The following is a 21,759-nucleotide window of genomic DNA, read 5'->3' on the forward strand; positions in this document are numbered from 1 at the left end:
CTTTTGGTCTCGTTCACTGTTCTCGTTTATGGAGTCTGCAAGAGTCATTATTCGACCTGGTAATCAGCCTCTTGATTATTTGAAGCTGTCATATCCAAAGATGCGTCTCATTGTGTCTATCAGGGATATTCTGCGGACTATTAGGATCGGTTTTTTTAATAGGTAATTTAAGAGTAATTCAAGTGTTGATCTGATAGCTTGTGTAGTACTCCAACAATCTGGGACTATGTCTGGATGTTCCTCCTCTGGTTCTTAATAAAGTAGGAATTAATCGTCCGCAAATCAATAGCAAATGATCAATGAGAGGGGGTGAATGACCAGGTGACATGACTAGCTCGTTCTTTCTCGGAGGCTTTTTAGGTTCCTTCCTTTAAATGTCCCGGTTGAGGGCGGTTTGTGTCCTTTCTTCAACTTCATCCGATTGGTAGCGTCCCGCCAATCTCGTTATTCCTCCAATTTCACCAAGGTTCCATCATGCCTCAAATATGTGAATTCAGTCTCCCATGTTTGCGTGCCTAATTTTCAAAACTGGCTTAAAAAATCCTGAATATCTTCATAAATCTATTGTATGATGACTATTTTAATTTTACTCATTTAGTCAATTTTTTTGGGAACATTTACATTTGTTTTTCCATTGTGGCATTTTTAGCTATTTTGATTGGAAATTGCTAACATACTGGTTTTGTTACGTTGGCTGTTACACATAATTAATATTATTTTGATAATTTTTATATTATGTATTTTATTTTATATTTTCCTTTCCCACTGTTCATCTTCCCGAAAAGGATGGCGGGGTCGATAGGGGCCATATGCAAGGGACTTCGTGGGCTTGTCAACCACAAGGTGAAGGCCTTCGTGTTGCCTTGGTTGCTATAGGTGAGGGCCTTTATCTAGATCTGGCAAGGGCATTGTGGCCCTCACCTTGGTATATGAGAATGAGGGCGTAGAGGCCTGAGCTGAGAGCCCAGGTCTTGATTTTGCAGCGAGAGCACATGTTTGGTCACAGGGCATTTGTGACAGCTGCGAGATTTGGCGGAAAGAATTGAGAGATCTCGACCTATTGTACCACAAATGCCGGCATGAGGCCATGCTTCGAGGTCGACAGCAAGGAGGGATGTTGCAGGTGAAGAGTTTGAAGTGGAAATTTAGAGCGAGCGAGAGGGTTGAGGTTGACGGTGTCCCGATTAAGGTCTCATGGAACGTGTAAAATTGGTTGTTCCAAGATTCTAGATTTGGCAAGCTTAGCTTCGGAGGAGAAGGACAGAGTATCAGAGAGTGCCCGAAATAGCGACTTCCTCTGGTGGGGGTCGATGCCCTTAGCGACCCTTTTGGTTGGAAATATGGGAAGATGGTTAGTGGAAAGGGGGAAAAAACAGAATAAAAAAGCTTAAAAATTCTCAAAACGGCGTTGTATTGAGCTTTGTCGAAATTGCTTGTCATGTCACGTAAGATAGGTGGCTGGCTCTAACTAGACCACTAAGTTAGTTATTTCCAGCCAAAATTGGTCGGATTGACTACATTGAAAAATACTAAAAAATTTTAAGATCAAATTATCTAAATTGAAATGTTTAGAATTGAATTAATCGCCACACAATAAATTTAGAACTTTTTAGACAATTTTGGCAAGTTTTTTTAGCCCTGTTAAAACTATAACATTTAACGCTGATTGTGAAATTTTAAAATTCTCGAGCATGCATACATGCTAAGTTATTTAAACATGTTGTAGACATGCATAAGGAATTAAAAATCACACACAAGGCACATAAGTCATGTCAAATCACGATGATACAACATTTCTACTTGAATGTGGCAATAGCGATATTACAATATTCTGTCTTTTAAAACTTCATAAAATCATTCGATAATAATAAGTTTCGAGTTGACGGGAAGGCATGGTGTCAAAAGGGCATTGTAGGCACGCTAACCCTTTCTACATGTAATTGAGCCACTAGACCCAAAACCATAGATTTTTATAGGTATTTAATTGTCACCCAGGTAGTTTAATTTTGCTGTAATTGCTTAGGAGTTCTAGGTATCTAATTAGTCCGTGTCAAAAAGAGTTGGATTGGTGGCAACCCCTTCCTATCTTTTCCAAAGTCAATTTAGTAGCGGACTCAAACCTGAGTTATGAAGATCCTAGGAACAAAGGCACCCCAGGTGGGAACTCCTGGTACACGAAATTTCGAGGCGCTACTCTTCCCATCAAATTCTGTCTATTTTGAATTCTGCTCCTTAAATTACCGTCCATCCTATTTCAACTTTAACCAAGCTAACAAAAAGATCGAAGTGAAACTGATGGGAAAAATAAATTAAACAATGGAACTCCTGATTTATACTGTTCAGCCACTGTTATCTATCTTCATATAAAAAAAAAAAAAAGAGCAGCAGGAAGTTTCATTATAGATTGAAAGTTATAATGGAAACAGCAAACCATCCCAAAAAAATCAAAAACTCTTTTTTCTTTCTAGTTTCTACCTATCCCAGCAATCACTTAGTGTTCATCTCACAATGTTCTACAAACGAACCGTCCAAGAGAAAGTTTAAACGCTTGTCTAGCCGGTCCAAACATGTAATGAAATCAAAGAATCGGGTTTAAAAAGCGTACAGAGCTGGTTTCTTTGATAGGCCCGAGCGAGTGGCCTAAAGTTGGTCAGATGCTTGCTTAGAGTTTGGCCGCTTGCCTTGTCTGGCCGGGTGCTCATCAAATTGCGAGAACAAGCCATTAGCCATCCCAAGCCAGTGGCCGGTAGCTCGAGTGGCCGGTTGCTCGCCTCATGTGCGTCTAGGACTTATCGCTCGAGCGCTCTTATCTTTCCTATGCTCCACCCGACTAGTTCCAGGTTTGAATGTCCGCTTCTTTTCACACCTTTCATTCATCATCAAGTGACTAAGATCTAGAAAATTAGATGGACGAAACGGACGATAGATGTAAAGGACATACTCAAAGTACTGCATGAGTCATCGACAACCTCCCCAAGTAATACCCTCCATACCCTATTTATAGTTTTCAATCGGTTACTGCATTTAAGTGACTAATGTTGTTTACGAAACATACTTTCGCCCAGGCAGCAAGTTCGAGCATGGCAGCGCATCGTAAGGTTACATTATAATAGATCTTATTGTATACCATATATATTCAACTCTTTTATCATGGAAACAATAAATGTCGACTACCCTTACCAAATCAAATTGCATTTTCCGCATTGATGCTTCAAGTAATCCATCAGCATGATTAATGACTAGCATTAATCTTGAAAGTTGACATCATGTCACCGATCAAGCATGCTCCATAGTGAAACTATGAATCAACGCTTGTCCATCAAATTTATATTGTCTTTCATTTGTTTTTAGAAACAAAATCCACTGCATAAGCAAGAACTTGCTAGAAAGGCGCTTCAGATGCAGAGTTACTGGTATACGTGCTCGGGAACGCGTGGAGTCGCAAAGACTTCAAGTGGGGTGGCTTTGAGGTTCGTCATTCTGATGGCCTCAGCCATGTCAACCGGTTCATCTGCGGGTGTCGTAATGTCGAACCCATGCAGAAGAGCAGCAAGGGACAGCGACATCATTTGCATGGCCAAAGTTGATTCCGGGGCACATTCTTCGGCCACTTCCGAATGGAATCAGCTCGAAATTCTGACCTCGGATGTCGAAATCTTTGTGAGTGGTCAAGAATCTCTCCGGCCGGAATTCAAGAGGGTCCAACCAGACTTGCGGGTCCCGATAAATCTTCCAAAGGTTAAAGAGAAGACGAGTGCCCTTTGGGACGTGATAGCCATCCACCGTGCAATCTTCCATGGATTCATGCGGAAGGCCAAGTGGGGCCGGCGGGTATAGACGTAGGGTTTCCTTGAGGATGGCTTGGATGTAGGCTAAATTCTTGAGGTCCGATTCTTTTACAGGCTTTTCTCGACCAATTTGAGTGTCTAGTTCGTGTTGGGCCTTCTTTAAGACTTCGCGATGGTTGAGTAACAAAGACAAGACCCATGTCAAAGAAACCGCGGTCATGTGGGAGCCGGCTAAAATGAGCGCGCTGCAAAGTAACGTATAGTTTTTTGGTAAAGTCAAAGTAACGTATAGTTAGCAACTAGAATCACCAATCTTGATGCCTTGGTTGTAAACTATGGATAAGTACTTTAGTCTTTCCTCAAATGATTCAAAATTTATGCTAGTTACCTTAGCCAATCAAATTGTATAAAATAGTACCATTTATGTCATATCGTGTCATAGTATGCGTCACATGTTCATAATAAAGAGATTATCCATTTAGTGTTTAATTTAAAAGCGGTATCATCTAAAATATATGTAAGACTCGGATTTTTTTTTTAAATTTTTTCATACGACTGGAAATTTCATTAGAGAAAAATAATTAGACCCTTGTTGTTCTTTTTGGTTAGAGACCCCTTATCTGTTATATGTCACCCTTAAATAGTTGGATTATATGAGATGATTTGTTTCTGAGGAAGTCAAGAGCCTAGCTATTCCATCACCATTGGATGTTTTGTGGTGGACTGATCCAGGCCATTATTGCTAACATAGAATATTTAAGTGTTAAATAACACATTTTTCTAATAATTTAATTTTTTAAAAACAGTTGACAACGATCTCACAAAATCTTATATGATATAAGAAGATTCTGAATTTAAATCTTTATAGTTTTTATATTTGTTGTGGGATGCCATAACTTTTTCCCAATCAAGTGAAAAGACAAGCGTGTGAACAAAGGCATTTTTTTTTTCAACTAATAAATAAAACAAAGCAAGTTTTGTTCTTATTACGAATGACAAAGTGGATGTAAAGTGAGCTTTTTCCTTACATATATTTAGATGTTGCGTTGTCTCAACAGTTCACAAGAGGATAACCGATAATCTAATTAACCAGCAATAATTAAGTTCCTTGACACAATGAGAAAATAGTAATGCATAGAAAGTTATATCTACCACATTTTGCTAAAATTCAAGATTTGTATCACGAATAACTTTTTAATATACACCTACGAGGAAGAAATTGACAGATATACAAAGAATTCAAATCTTCAAGATTTCCTCTTTTGGCTAACAGACATTTTGTGATTTCTGCTTGCAGTGTTTGGTAACTTTGCAACAGCCTATTACTAACGCATACATACTTGTCTTTGTTAGCAAGATAAGTGGCAAGAGTGAGTACACAGCCGTTTTCTTTAATCTTTTAAACGAAAATTGTCAAGCAAGTGAGATATATATAAAAAAGAGTTCAAAGCATCAATTTTTTGGATTGATGGTCAATATATCCGAGTAGTCAGCTAATAACCTACTTTTCATATAAAAAGTTACTTTTTACTTTATAAGTTTGGAAGCACAAAAATGACTTGAAAGACCCCAAATGAACATAAGATTAGCTAATATGACTTTCATACCCATACAATTCTTGTGGAATACACTTTTATAGTTACACGTCCAAAAATGAACAACCTATGCATGTCTGGTAAAAGTTAAAATAAGTATGATATAAAAAGATATATGTACATCTATATATTTGTATATATATTTAACACAGATAATATTAGCATGAATCCAAACTCATTAACTTCGTGTCGAAATCGAGTTGTATTCTCATATACAGCACAGTGCAACGTACAATGTTCGTACCGCAACTTATCATGTCAATTATTGCCCCGTACTTTTTTTTTTTTTTAGGACCACTTCATAAAAAAAATTCCTATATATGTACATCATGTCTTAAAAGTTAAAATAAGTACTTTTATAAAAATATATTGTACGGGCGTGGGATATATTTGTATATATAAACATAGATAATATTAGCATGAATCCAAACTCATTAACTTCGTGTCGAAATCGAGTTGTATTCTCATATACAGCACAGTGCAACGTACAATGTTCGTACCGCAACTTATCATGTCAATTATTGCCCTGTACTTAACAAGAAAGTTTTAGGACCACTTCATAAAAAAAAAATGAAAAAAAAAAAAAACTTTGAAAAATGGCATGAGTGGTGCTAAAAAAGAGTCAACTTAGCAATTTTCTTGTATTAAGATATGCTAAATGCAAACCAAAGCGAACGACCAGCTAGGTAATTTAAAGGTTCTATTTATGGTACACAAGCTTTATTACTTTTTTTTTTCTGTACAAGCTAAGTTTACCAGGGTTGATTTAATAGTTGTTTAATTATTTTTTCAATTATCAAAATTACCGGTTGTGGATATGAGTTGCTTAGAAAAAGGTTTTTCACCTAAGGCATTTACCTTTGACATCCACTACAGTCATCGTTCATCGTTGGGCTCTTGAGTTACAGATCAAGACTTTTAGGGTTTGTCGTCACTAGACTGGGCATCCCTACTAACTATTGGGGAATCTTGGTTGTTAGCCAAGGCATACACCTTTGACATCTACTCTGGGCCATCGTCGTGCACCCAAGGTCCATCAGCCTTGGGCATCACACATACCAATCCCATCTCATGCATTGCAGGCACTCCACACACATGCAATGTCATGGAAATCATACACCACATTGTGCTCCATGCAATGCACATGTCACCTGAATGAACACGAAGTTGCCACAATCAATTGTTGACACAAAGGCACACCCAAAACAGAGCACACTAAAATTCCAAATTCTGTCCTCACGATTGTAACTCAAATTCCACAAGCAAATGGCATTAGATTAAAATCAAATACACACCGATGGGTAGCAAATAGATGTAGTTTCTATCATCAGTACACCCCAATTTAAGATTCCATGGTCTTCCTATGGAATTTAACTAAATCTGGACCAAAGAACAGAACCTACCATAATTGCATAGTCACGGAATTCAAAGCCAAAACCATAGTAATTGAACTTGAAAAATTTTAAAATTTTAGTATGTACTAAGTCTAAGAAATAGCAGCAAATGACACAGTTTCATGCAAAATATAGTGTTTTGGAACAGAGCAACCGGTCTTCAAATTATACTCATCTCACAGCCTAAACATGTCAAAACATCTCGAATTTTGGATATATTATAAATCAGAATATCCTCCACAACTTTTATGAAGGATGCAAGTCCAAAATATAAAAGAAAATTTTTATAAAAATTCAGAAAGACAATCGGTTCCCTCTTCCTACCGCATTGGATAGATCAAGCACGGTAAAAGAGTAGGCCATCATACCATTCATATCACCTCAGAAAATTCCAAAATTAAAATATTTTATACTTCAAGATGTCTTGTATAACTTTCATAAGGAAGTCCCTCAAATTCGAACCGCAGAAAACTCCACAAAATTAACAAACTAGCGAGGTCCAGCAACTCCAATTTCTGGAAATCCAAATTAAGGCTCTAAATGGTTTGTACATTCAAACCACACGAGATCACAGCTCAAGAATACTCCAAGATCATACATTTTAGACTACACGCAACATATATCTTCAGCCATTGATCATAGAAAACTTCTACAGGTCAAGTACAAGCGCTAGAACCCACATCCGACATCATCCAAGCCACAAAAACAGCATGCATGTCCATTTTTCCATTAGGTCCTACTACGGCAGCATCTCTACAACATCTCTTACCATCACAGCACACATGCAGGGCCATAAACACAAACAAACACCAAGAACAATAACAATCCTCCCTATTCTACAAAATCAGGCTCCAAAAAGATCAAATGATTTGGGAGAATGCTGTTTCTCCCTGCCTTATTCCTCTAGGCTTCATCGTGAGCTTATAGAAAGGAACGAGAGAGAGAGAGAGAGAGAGAGAGAGAGAGAGAGAGAGAGAGAGAGAGAGAGAGAGAGAGAGAGAGAGAGAGAGAGAGAGAGAGAGAGAGAGCTCACGGGCAAAAGAAAAATGAAAGAGGGAGAGAGAGAACCAGCTTTTGCGAGAGAGAGAGAGAGAGTGAGTGAAATGAGAAAGAAGAAGAAAAATGAATAAGAAAAGAGGGAGAGGGAGATAGGCTGCCGACTTAGGGGTGAAATGTCTAAGGAAATCTTGTGCAAGACTCCTCTTGCATGTATTCTTAGTAGGCAAGAACTATAGCCCTCGTCATTGCATCTAATTTAGAGTATTTAGGCCTATTTTTGCAGTATTGGCCATTTTGCAGGCTTTGCACTGGCCTTTCAGCATATTGCACTCTATCATCTCCAAGTGATTTTGATGATGTTATGTGACGCCTTGAATTTCATCTAACCAATTAATTAGTTGAGATGAATTTTATTAGCATAGATGATTTAATTCAATGGATGAATTTAGTGTGACGCCCTGGTAACATCACTTGCTAAATCGCAAGTGGAAAACTAATAGTCATGATATTGACGGAGGTCCAAATACATAGTGATCATATTTTTAGTGGTATAATATTAATGGTTAGCATTTATAACATGAATTATACACATGTCATGGACACATTAATTACATGACCACCACCCATGCTCTCCCAGGTCAAGGGAAAAATCACGTCCATGGTTAACAACAGAATAGATTCCATAACACTTTATTTCTTTTTCATTCATCTTTGCAGAATATTTAGATTCACATAGCCAAGTACCAACAGGGGTACGCACAAAAGCGCCTCGAGAGGGCCGAAAGGTGCCTATCTCCTCTACCTGATGATCCCCCACCTATCTAAAAATGTTCCCACCACAGCATCCCATCTATTTAAGTGCCAACAGTTCCGGTGTCCGGTCCAACACCCCCAAAACGGATTCGACTGATGAGCTCCCGATAAAGGCTAAGGAACCAAGAGACAACGCATAGGAATTCACGCTGGATGTCCATCGTCTATCCACAATGTGGCCTCATATCGAGTAAATGTCAGGCCCGACTCTGGATCTAGCACGTCTTGGAGCACACCCTCTATGTAGGCGGGTGCTCCATAATGCGCGAGTGGAGGTACATCAATGTCAATGATCTGAAAAATGTAAAGGAGTGAGCAATGACCAGTAAAGGAAATAACGAAGCCTTAGATTGCCTAATCCAATCACCACTCAGTACAAAAGCCAGTCCAATAATCAAATAACTAACGTCAAGCTCACTTAATTGAATCAGTTGCAATCCTATAAATTTGCCAAACGGTATAAAACCTAACAAAATTTGCATTGGAACATTTCGACATCAACATTCTCCGTATTTACAACTTAATAAGGCAGCAAGATCCGCAAGGATATTCAATAATGTCGCGACCTTCCCGAGAGAGAATTACTTAAAGAAGGCTAATGGATTACTAAGTCCGAAAACTTGGTGCGGACCCTCTCAAGTCCTACCAATCGCGACTTGATACTAAGAAATTAACTTATTTAATCATGCAATTATACTCAATTTGGAGCCGCCACTAACCAATTAAGGTTGGTTAGAAACCCAAGTAAAGTATGGGAGAATACTTTACTTTTGCGAACTAGAGATTCAGTAGATCCGGGGACATGGTTTTGCTAGATTAATCTAATGCCCTTTTTGTACCTTTTATTTTAATTTTAAAAATATTTTGCAGGCAATGTTGATTAATTTAAACTTAAGCTACTAACATGCAAATGGTCATGCGGGTGCACAATCAATTAAATAAAAATGCTAATAAAAGTGCATGCCCTAAACATGATTTCTAAATGACATGACACCTAATTTTTCTTTTTTCTTTTTTGAAAATGTTAACTATATGCAATCTTAATTTAAATTTGATATGCATGAGTTTTACTTTAATGACATATGAGATACAATTCATGTGGCATAATTCAAATCATTACAATATGTGTGCAATCTAATTTACATAACCATAAATATGCATATCTTTGTATGATATGAGATGTAAGACGTGGTAATTCTATGTGCATGTTCTTTTATGATTTTTTTTTTTATGATGATTCATTTTTAATGCATATATAGAACCTATGCTAAATAATGATGATATGAAATGATATTAATTATGAATTAACCTATTAACTAACCAAGGAAATGATCTTTAATTTTTTTTAATGACATAATGTTTTTTTATTGAAAAGAAAGTAACTTAATGGTGCAATGATCATCTTTTAGCATTTTCCTTTTTATTTCAAAAAAAAGTTAAACTATAACTCGTATGGCATGCATAACATTTTTGTTCCTCTTTTGTTTTACTAAATGAAAATTGACTTAATCTAAAAATATCTAGATGTGTTGCTTTAATATGAAATGTGTATGGACCTAAGTACCTAAGTTCTAGATATGACAATATTTTACTAATAAAAAAATTCTAATTAAATAAACCTAACATGCAAATTGAATTTTGGTTTTCATTTTATTTAATGAGAATCATGCAATGCATGCTACTAATTTTAACATGAAATGATATGACGTGGCAATATGACCTAAAATATATAACATGAATAAGCATGCAATCTATCCTAAAGCATGAAATGAATTTATTCTAATTTTTTTGTATTTCCATGAAATTCAAAATTAAAGAAATGCAACAATTAAATATGCAATCTAAATTAATTAAATGAACTAATTCTAATGACGAGCATTTTCTAACTAAATGAACTTAGCAATAATTACTAGATGATGAAAATTTCATAAACCTAATCCTACATGTCTGATTTATTAAACCTACATGCTTTGATGCAAGATTTTGATTTTGATTTTTGATTTTTTTAGTGTTTTAGTGTTTTTCCAAGACAAGTAATTATCGACTAAACATTAAATCTAAACAATCAAGATATTCAATAAATAAATGATTAAAATAACCGAAAAAATAACCCGTTGTCTCACGAGTCAAATTAACAATTATTCTAAACCTAATTATCACGACAAAGAGTTCAAAATAATTAAAAATCTAATCCGAATTCTTACAGATCAAATTAATAATTACATTGATTTAACAACCAAAATACCATCAAAAAGCCCGAAAATTAATATAATTAAAAAATTGATCCGATGTCTTTTGGATCAAATTAATAATTACAATAATTTTGGACAAAATCCTTACGGATAATGCCTACAAAATGCACAAATATTAACATTGACAAACCATATTCTAACTTAAACAATAAACAAAATTTAAAATGAATAAATAATAAAATAAAGAAAAACAAACCTAATTTGCTTTTCTCTTTTTCTTTTGTTTTTTGTTTTTGTTTTTCCTTTGCTTCCAAAAGAAAAGCTCGGCAGCTCGTGCGGCTGGTCACCGAGGGGACTGATCGTTGGTCTGGCAAAGGGAACTCCGGCGAAGGCGGACCGGCAGGAACGGGGCGGCGCCCGGGCAGCAGGGACAACCGGCGGAATAGGGGTGTTGCGGTCGGGGCTGAATCGGCGGTGGCTTCGCAGACAGGGCGTTGCAGGCGGAGGACTACAACGGTGGGTGAGTCGCGGGCGTCGGCGACGAAATCTGGAACAGTGGGTGAGTGACGATGATGATTAGTGACTCGGGCAAGAACAGAGGCGCGGAGCAATGGCGTGGCGGTGCAGCAAGGCAGTGAGATCGGAGCGGCAGAAATAGGGGCGAGCGTGGGATAGCAGCTGCCGGTGGTGGGTCGCTCGGGACTCAGCAACAACGAACAGGGCAGGAGCAATGTCGGGTCGTCGAAGCAGAAGCGGAGGCACGCGAGTGCAGGCGGGAGCAATGCCGACAAACGGAACCAGCTTCTGTGACGGAGGTGGCCGGAGAAAGGGCTCACAGGTTTGGAGCTTCGGAGAGGCGCAATGACCAGCGGCGAAGAGATCGGGCAACAGGGGAGCCCGGAACAGAGCAGGGGCAGCCGGGAGCTCATGACCCTCGATGCTATCGGCGGAGACAGCGGGAGGAGCAGCGGCAGCGTCAAAGGCAGGGGCGTCAGCCGCTGGTTGGACCAGAGGCAGAACCGGCCGTCGCAGGGGTCGTTGGGCTCCGAACCGTGGCGGAGGGCGGAGTGGTGAGCGGTGACTGGCGGAGCGCTTTGCGGGTCAGTGCGGCGAGCGGAGGCGTCGGGTCTTCACGGCCACAGCAGGGGGGAAACAGCAATGGCGGCGACGGGATTTGGTGGCGAGATGGAGCGCGGATGCGGCTGTTGCAGGCGTTAGGCGCCGGGCGGATGTAGAGGTGATGGTGTCGTGCTCCGGCGGAGGTGCGGTCGCTGGACGCTGGGGCGGCAATGCTTATGGGGACGTGCAGCGGCGGAGGTCCGGATGGCCGGTGGAACAGCAACGATGTAGGGCGCAGGAGCGGGCAACAGGGACTTCGGATGGGGACTCACGAAGAAGATGAACAGTTGTTCATCTTTCCTTTTTTTTTTTTTTTTTTTCTTTTGGTTTCTTTCTCTGCTCACTCTCTGCCGAACATCCCTCTCTCTGTCCCACTGTCCCACTGTACTTTTTCTCTTTTCCTTGCTCACGTCAACTCCTCTCTCTCTCTCTGCACGTACCATCTCTCCCTTCACTTTTCTATTTTTTTTGAAAGACGAAGCGAAGACCCCCCCATATTTCACTTCTCGCACCCTCTGTTTATAAAGTGAAAACTCGAATTTGTTTCAACGGGTGGAGATTTTCGCTCAACCTCTCAACAACAAAGTGGCTCCAAAATCACACGATTGGATTTTTGAATTCAAAATTTAAAAATAAAAAACAATTTCCCTCTAATTAAAGCTTATCTTTAATTTCTAAAATATGAGTTTAAAGGATAAGCTTGATCATAAATTAGGTTTCAACAGCTGCCCTCTTTGAATGGAAGCTCGTAGAGGTTTCCTTCAAAGATAAATGATACCTAAATTTAAACCATGCAAAATGAATATGAAATAAATATGCAAATGCTAATTGTAATGACTTTTTCTTTCTTTTAAAGAAATGGACTCAAATAAATGCAAGGTCATGCAATAGAGAATGTCATGTAAATGCAATGATTTGATCAAGAACGTAGATCTCAATGTGTCCATGCTCAATGAAATGCAAATACAAAGAAGAATACGTACCTGTCATACTTGTCTGGAAATTCAGAAAAGTATTATTAGGTGTGAAATGATTCCTATGAGACCTGATCAACATCTGGAAATTTCTTCAGATAATTGAAAGGCTCAAAGTCTTTAGAGATTTGGAACTCTCATAAGATCCCAAGAACTTGGAAATCACATCAGATGTTTGAAAAGACAAATACTTGAAAGTCACATCAAGCATTTAAAGATTCAAATATCTGGAATTCATGCTAGACATTTGAAAACATTTACTAAACGTCTGGAAATCACATCAGACGTTTGGAAGGATAAACACTTGGAAGTCACATCAAGTATTTAATGGTTCAAATATCTGGAGTTCACATTAGACATTTGAAAATATTTTACTAAACATCTGGAAATCACATTAGATGTTTGAAAAGACAAACACTTGGAAGTCACATCAAGCGTTTAAAGGTTCAAATATCTAGAACTCAAACTAGACATTTGAAAACATTTTATAAATGGGTACTTGGAATTCCCATCAAGCACCAAGATGACTAAACAAACTCAGGGTTTTAAAGACAATTTTTTGGTCTTTGAGGAAAAATTCAATGAATTTTTTTTTTTTTCAAATTCAATGAAGGTCCATACATGATGGTTTTTTTCAAACTTCCATCAAGAAAAATTATCAAGACAATTTTCACTAAGCTGTGTATCTCTTGAACATGCTAAACGAGACACTTTTGTGTGAAAAGGCTTTTCACTCGCTCTCATTTAGAAGGGGTTATTTGTCTCGACCATTGATGCGGGAATATATCACTCAATCTTATCATCATCTTATCGACAAGAGTTCGAATTTTCTTGCAATTAGTACGACCATACCAATTTGAAGGTGAGCTTGAAGAGGTTGCCTTCAAAGATAAATTGAGACCTTAATTTTGACTATGCATATGCACTAAATGATTTTTTTTTTTTTTTTTGAAAAAATGAATCCCATTTCGAAATGCAATTTATATGACGCATGGAAATGCTAATGCAGATGATAAAGGAACATACCTGGAATAACTTACCTTTAAGGAGGGTAGAGTGATTTGAGATAGTTGGTGTTACATGTCCAGGACCCGTACCATTCTACGGTCGCCTAGAATAGTAATATGGCTTTGTAAAGAGACTGCTTTCTCAGGACTCGTACCATTCTACGGTTGCCTAGTATGATAGTGTTTGATTGTGTCGAGGACCCGTACCATTCTACGGTCGCCTAAACGGGGATTTATCTTCCAAGACCCGTACCATTCTACGGTCACCTGAATAGGGAAATAGGTTTTTTCTAGAACCCGTACCATTCCACGGTCGCCTAAACAGGGATTTACCTTCCAGAACCCGTACCATTCTACGGTCGCCTGAATAGGGAAATACATGTTGTCTAGGACCCTTACCATTCTACGGTCGCCTAAACGGGGGTTTACCTTCCAGGACCCGTACCATTCTATGGTCGCCTAAATAGGGAAATAGATGTTGTCTAGGACCTGTACCATTCTACGGTCGCCTAAACGAAGGTTTACCTTCCAGGACCCGTACCATTCTATGGTCGCCTAAACGGGGGTTTACCTTCAAGGACCCGTACCATTCTACGGTCGCCTAAACGGGGGTTTACCTTCCAAGGCTCGTACCATTCTACGGTTGTCTTAATCAAACTGAATCTGGAGAAAAATCTTTGAGGGACAGCTCGATTGAGTGTCGGTGTAAAGGACTCTGGGCTACGAAAGCACGTCGGGTCGATAAAAGAAAACCGGGCTACGGAAGCACGTCAGTTCGATAAAAGGGAACCTGGGCTACAAAAGCACGCCAGGTCAATATAAATGAACACCGGGCTACGAAAGCACGCCGGGTCAATAAAGAGGGGGACTCTGGGCTATGAAAGCACGCCGGGTCAATTTAAAAGGATAGCTTGACCAAGTCAAGTGTCGAGAATGGGTAGAGATATACTTACCTGATGATATCTCTGATTCTTTGGGATATGTCTTCTGGAACTTAGATATCCTGTGGAGGCCTCTCACCTCCTGGTAGAAATAAATTTTGGAACATCAAGGATGCACCTTGAATGTTCATGATGGTTTCTCATCTCTTAATATCATGACACATTTTGAAAGGAACCTGAATATCAGGAACTCTTGGGTCTTTGAGAAAACATTATTTGTCAGACATGATTAGAGCAAAAATGCATTTACCAATGAAATAAGCAATTAAGGCTATTCTGGAATGCATGCTTCAAAATCTACTGAAGCTTTTATCAATTCAATGAAGGTTCATGCATAATGACTTTTGCATCACCCAAATTTCCATTAGAGTGAATTATCGTTCAAGACAATTTTCACTCATGAGATGGATTTTTTAAGAATACTAAATGAGAGACTTTCGGTTAAAAAGGACTTTCGCTCACTCTCATTTAGAATAATTATTTTATGAGAATCACTCAATTTTATCATATCGACATGGGTCCGAGTATTCTCGCAAGCGGTACGATCTTACCAATCTGAGAGGTCTTTAACAGGGACCATAATGTGGGCTTGGTCAACGGCTTAACAAAAGGACTCTTTGAGTCAAAGCTATTGAATGAACTGTCTTGTAATCATCTCCGGGTTTACAAGTCAAGAACCCTGCAACATGAAAAAGAAATAATCTTGCTTGCACTTCTTTGAGCGATGCTTATAAACATATGAACTCCTATGTTAATTCAAATGCCCTAATCTGAAGAGAATTTGTAAGGGACGTAACGTAGGTTGGGTTCATAGGTTGAGAAATGAAAGGATCATTAGGCTTAAAATGTATGTAAAAGGTGAGAGTTGATGATCATCTTGGCATTGCCACCCGTTTTTTTTTACCATCAGGGATTGTCTTCATGAAGTCCTCCATTGATTGTAGAAACTCCGCATTTGAGTTCTTTGAGTATTGCTCCGTTGGGATTCAATTCTTACAATTGACAGTCACCTATCTTAACTTTCTTTTTTTATCTATGGGCATTGGCCTTGCTTTTATTAGGCACACTGCTTTTTCATGTCACTAGTTCTCATGCATTTTTTCTTCACTTCTTTCATGGGCATCGGCCTTGCTTTTACCAGGCACATTGCTTTTTCATGCCTCTTAGTTCTATTTTGAATTCAATTCTTGCACATAATGCATGCATCAAGCAATTACACTTTGAATGACACTCGAACTTTTCAAGAGTCTTCATTTGTCTTTTGCCTTGCCCAAGTGTGGGGGATGATCACTAACTGGGTTTAAAGAAATAAAATTGCAGGCTCAAGTGGGCTATGCAAAGGATATAAGTATATAGGATGGATAAAGAAATGCTCTTTGTCATCCTAAGGCACTTAAATTAACACATGAATTCAATGTAATAGCATGACTTGAAGATTGATGCAAGTGATAGCAAAAAAATTTCAATTCATTTTCCTCACCTCATGATGCCATTTGATCTCTTAGTTGCCTTGATGTGGGGTGATTCTTGACAGGGGTAATTTGAAAAGAATATCCGTAAGTGTATGGGCTCAAAAGGGTTAAGCAATGGATCACCTGCAGTGTTTGGGATAGAAAAATGAATTGCCTCTCATCATTTCGGTTGCCGTACCTCTTGCGAGAGAACTCTTTACCTTATGGATATGAACATTCCTACACTCATCTCACAAGTGTATGAATATGGGACTGTGTATAGGATAGGGTTTGCCTTTCATCATCCCGACTCGTCTCATTTAGTATGCTTAATCAATTCCACATCATTCATTAAATTAGTCAATCCTGATGTTTTTGAGTGGAATTGGTGGATAAAACATGTAAGAGTCATTATGCAAAATCCTTTTTTTTTTAAAAGATCTTAACAGCTTTAGGTAGGGAATATTGTCAACTTTAAAACAAACAATTTTCCACAATAAAAATGGTTTTAAGCATTTATTCAGGGGTTGCTCCACAAAAGGGATTGCCTTAGCAGTTGATGTCTTTGGATTGTCTTTATCATTTAAGACTAAAAATCCACTTTTGCCCCTGCACAAGAGAACGTGCATCAGTATGATACTATGCAACATCAAAGTAAATTCAAATTGCACATCCATTTTGACTCGGGTCGAGACTTTATCCCAGTCGGGTGACTACCAAAACCTGTCATGCCCCAAATTTGTCAACTCTTCCACCAGGGAATGATGGTCCTCTTTTATTTGCCCCAAATCTATTTTTCACTGCAAGTGCGCTCTAAGCATGTTGATCACAAGTCAAGTTTATGATCATTGAAACTTGATACACTATTCTCAGATGTCCCTTGTCATTACAAGTTATAGAATTATGCTCTGAGACAAGAAGCAATTGAGTTAGACAAACAAACAGGTTTAATCTGCAACAAGCTTTGGAAAAATGTTTTTTTTTTTTTTTACAATGAAATGCCTTTGCTTTCGAAAAAGTTTTTGGGAGGAAGCATGAAAAAGTCTAGCCCTCAGGATTCCTCCGTGGATGATAGTTTCTTTCATGGTTGGATATCGTCATTGGGCTGGTTTGGAGTACCCCGTCATGTTCTCAAAATTTGAAATAAAATTGTAATTTCATTGAATAGAATCAAATGAATTGCATTATTGGAATGGAAATTGTGATTCCTAAACCCCTAAAAAGAGAAAAAATCGAAAATGATTCCTAAAAAGCGAAAACCAATCCTAAAAAGTGATAAAAATTCCTAGAAAGAGATAAAAATTCCCGCGTAGGGGAATGTGCAACAGTAACAAACAGACTTGTGATTCCTTCCAGGGCGTCATCAGAGTTCTCTGTCTTTGGAGGCGTCATATCGTCCATGTCATCCCATCCACTTGGAACTATGTTGCGGGAGTCAAAGTAAAAGTTAGGAGGAGTCGAATACTTCACTAGGTAATCAAACTTGCTAGTAGGCTTACCCAGAGTGTCTATCACTTCCACTTCATCTTGCCTCATATTAGGGACATTGTCAGGTTTAGTTTTTTCAACAGTGACCAACAGTGGGTCATCTTCCAAGTCAGGCATGTCGCCATTGCTCATTTGGGTCTCACCTAACTGCTTCAAGACTATTGTCTTAGGGAGAGCAGGTGCAAGAGTCAAATCCGTTCGGAGGGATTGGATTTGAGCTGTCATGAATTGCATAGAGGCGAGCAACTGTCAGAGTTGGTCTTCCATAGCGGAGATACTATCACGTATTTCGGTTTGGTCGGCCATTCTAGTTCTTGATTGCCTAAAAAGGAAATGGAAATATGTAAGAACGAGGTATAATGAGAAAACCAATCCATGACAACAATCTATTTTTTAGTTAAGAAAAGTCCACATATGAAAATGATTTTCAAAAAATGGACTAGAAAAATAAAGACACGGGATGCTCCAGTATGGATGAAATTTCTTAAACATGAACTAGGAAGAGTCAAGACATGAATTGAAAACAAATTTTCAATTTTTCATTTTCCAAATGATTCATTGCATGGCAATTTTCTCATTTCATTTCTAACTGACAAAGGAATTAAAGTAATAATTGACCTAGATTGTCATGGATCGACCCAAAAATACGACAAAATAAATTGCATTGTATAGGGATAGAAGACTTACTTAATCAAATAAAATCAATGGCAATCACATACACATGCACATGAGACGTGAGGCTCGATTTCTATCTAGATGGCTTAACAAAGTGGAGCTAAAGGGGATGATCTGACCGTTGCAGTCTCGCATTAACGTGTCAGGTCCCCCTAACTTTGGCTCAGTCGAATAGAATGTCCAATAATTACGCAGTCTCATGGATATGGACAAACACATTCGACACCATGAAAAACTTTCGGGGAAGAAAATGTCAACCTCTATATAGCAGTCTCGCTTTAGAGGAAGTATCATTCTCAACACCATCCTATGAATCCTATCGCAGCCCAGGTCTAGCAGCAGGTTGTGTGTGCAATAGTGTAGTACTAAAAACAATAAAACATGCACAACAGTTTAATTGCAAACAACACTTCTATAGTTTAAATTCAACCATTCATCATTAACTCTAACCTGCAAAACAAGGGTTAGCAAAGACTACTCCCCTTATACCTCTCATATGCAAAAACATTTAACACTTTATGTTAGGAGCGTACTTTGTTTCCATGCTGTCAAACAAAATATTTTAAATAATAGAAACAGGCCTATGTCCACTATGAGTTTTAACTCTGTCCCAGCGGAGTTGCTAGCTGTCGCGACCTTTCCGAGAGCGAATTACTTAAGAAGGCTAATGGATTACTAAGTTCGAAAACTTGGCGCGGACCCTCCCAAGTCCTACTAATCGCGACTTGATACTAAGAAATTAACTCATTTAATCATGCAATTATACTCAATTTGAAGCCGCCACTAACCAATTAGGGTTGGTTAGAAATCCAAGTAAAGTATGGGAGAATACTTTACTTTTGCGAACCAGAAATTCAATAGGTCCGGGGACATGGTTACGCTAGATTAGTCTGACACCTTTTCGGTACATTTTATTTTAATTTTAAAAATATTTTGTAGGCAATGTTGATTAATTTAAACTTAAGCTACTAACATGCAAATGGTCATGTAGGTGCACAATCAATAAAATAACATTCAATAAAAAAATGCTAATAAAAGTGCATGTCCTAAACATGATTTCTAAATGACATGACACCTAATTTTTCTTTTTTCTTTTTTGAAAATGTTAACTATATGCAATCTTAATTTAAATTTGATATGCATGAGTTTTACTTTAATGACATATGAGATGCAATTCATGTGGCATAATTCAAATCATTACAATATGTGTGCAATCTAATTTACATAACCATAAATATGCATATGCTGTATGATATGAGATGTAAGACGTGATAATTCTATGTGCATGTTCTTTTATGATTTTTTTTTTATGATGATTCATTTTTTAATGCATATATGGAACCTATGCTAAATAATGATGATATGAAATGATATTAATTATGAATTAACCTATTAACTAACCAAGGAAATGATCTTTAATTTTTTTTTAATGACATAATGTTTTTTTTATTGAAAAGAAAGTAACTTAATGGTGCAATGATCATCTTTTAGCATTTTCCTTTTCATTTAAAAAAAAAGTTAAACTATAACTCGTATGGCATGCATAACATTTTTTGTTCCTCTTTTGTTTTACTAAATGAAAATTGACTTAATCTAAAAATATCTAGATGTGTTGCTTTAATATGAAATGTGTATGGACCTAAGTACCTAAGTTCTAGATATGACAATATTTTACTAATAAAAAAATTCTAATTAAATAAACCTAACATGCAAACTGAATTTTGGTTTTCATTTTATTTAATGAGAATCATGCAATGCATGCTACTAATTTTAACATGAAATGATATGACGTGGCAATATGACCTAAAATATATAACATGAATAAGCATGCAATCTATCCTAAAGCATGAAATGAATTTATTCTAATTTTTTGTATTTCCATGAAATTCAAAATTAAAGAAATGCAACAATTAAATATGCAATCTAAATTAATTAAATGAACTAATTCTAATGACGAGCATTTTCTAACTAAATGAACTTAGCAATAATTACTAGATGATGAAAATTTCATAAACCTAATCCTACATGTCTGATTTATTAAACCTACATGCTTTGATGCAAGATTTTGATTTTGATTTTTGATTTTTGATTTTTTTAGTGTTTTAGTGTTTTTCCAAGACAAGTAATTATCGACTAAACATTAAATCTAAACAATCAAGATATTCAATAAATAAATGATTAAAATAACCGAAAAAATAACCCGTTGTCTCACAGGTCAAATTAACGATTATTCTAAACCTAATTATCACGACAAATAGTTCAAAATAATTAAAAATCTAATCCGAAGTCTTACGGATTAAATTAATAATTACATTGATTTAACAACCAAAATACTATCGAAAAGCCCGAAAATTAATATAATTAAAAAATTGATCCGATGTCTCTCGGATCAAATTAATAATTACAATAATTTCGGACAAAATCCTTACGGATAATGCCTACAAAATGCACAAATATTAACATTGACAAACCATATTCTAACTTAAACAATAAACAAAATTTAAAATGAATAAATAATAAAATAAAGAAAAACAAACTACCTAATTTGCTTTTCTCTTTTTCTTTTGTTTTTTGTTTTTGTTTTTCCTTTGCTTCCAAAGAAAAGCTCGGCAGCTCGTGCGGCTGGTCACCGAGGGGACTGATCGTTGGTCTGGCAAAGGGAACTCCGGCGAAGGCGGACCGGCAGGAACAGGGCGGCGCCCGGGCAGCAGGGACAACCGGCGGAATAGGGGTGTTGCGGTCGGGGCTGAATCGGCGGTGGCTTCGCAGACAGGGCGTTGCAGGCGGAGGACTCCAACGGTGGGCGAGTCGCGGGCGTCGGCGGCAGAATCTAGAACAATGGGCGAGTGACGATGATGATCAGTGACTCGGGCAAGAACAGAGGCGCGGAGCAATGGCGTGGCGGTGCAGCAAGGCAGTGAGATCGGAGCGGCAGAAATAGGGCGAGCGTGGGATAGCAGCTGCCGGTGGTGGGTCGCTCGGGACTCAGCAACAACGAACAGGGCAGGAGCAATGTCGGGTCGTCGAAGCAGAAGCGGAGGCACGCGAGTGCAGGCGGGAGCAACGACGACAAACGGAACCAGCTTCTGTGACGGAGGTGGCCGGAGAAAGGGCTCACAGGTTCGGAGCTTCGGAGAGGCGCAATGACCAGCGGCGAAGAGATCGGGCAACAGGGAGCTCGGAACAGAGCAGGGGCAGCCGGGAGCTCGTGACCCTTGGTGCTATCGGCGGACATAGCGGGAGGAGCAGCGGCAGCGTCAGAGGCAGGGGCGTCAGCTGCTGGTCGGACCAGAGGCAGAACCGGCCGTCGCAGGGGTCGTCGG

General features: G+C 38.3%; 1 protein-coding gene across 1 annotated transcript in view; it reads right to left on the minus strand.

The window, feature by feature from the left end:
• Window positions 1-3,407: 3,407 nt before the first annotated feature.
• LOC104451881 (cytochrome P450 CYP82D47) overlaps window positions 3,408-21,759 on the minus strand; it is a 47,914-nt gene continuing 29,562 nt past the window's right edge. The window contains 3 exon segments of the mRNA XM_039315324.1: window positions 3,408-3,578; window positions 3,580-4,033; window positions 19,014-19,017. Of these exon segments, the coding sequence (XP_039171258.1) occupies window positions 3,408-3,578; window positions 3,580-4,033; window positions 19,014-19,017 (629 nt within the window).

This window comes from Eucalyptus grandis, chromosome 6, assembly GCF_016545825.1.
Source record: "Eucalyptus grandis isolate ANBG69807.140 chromosome 6, ASM1654582v1, whole genome shotgun sequence".
Lineage (NCBI taxonomy): Eukaryota > Viridiplantae > Streptophyta > Magnoliopsida > Myrtales > Myrtaceae > Eucalyptus > Eucalyptus grandis.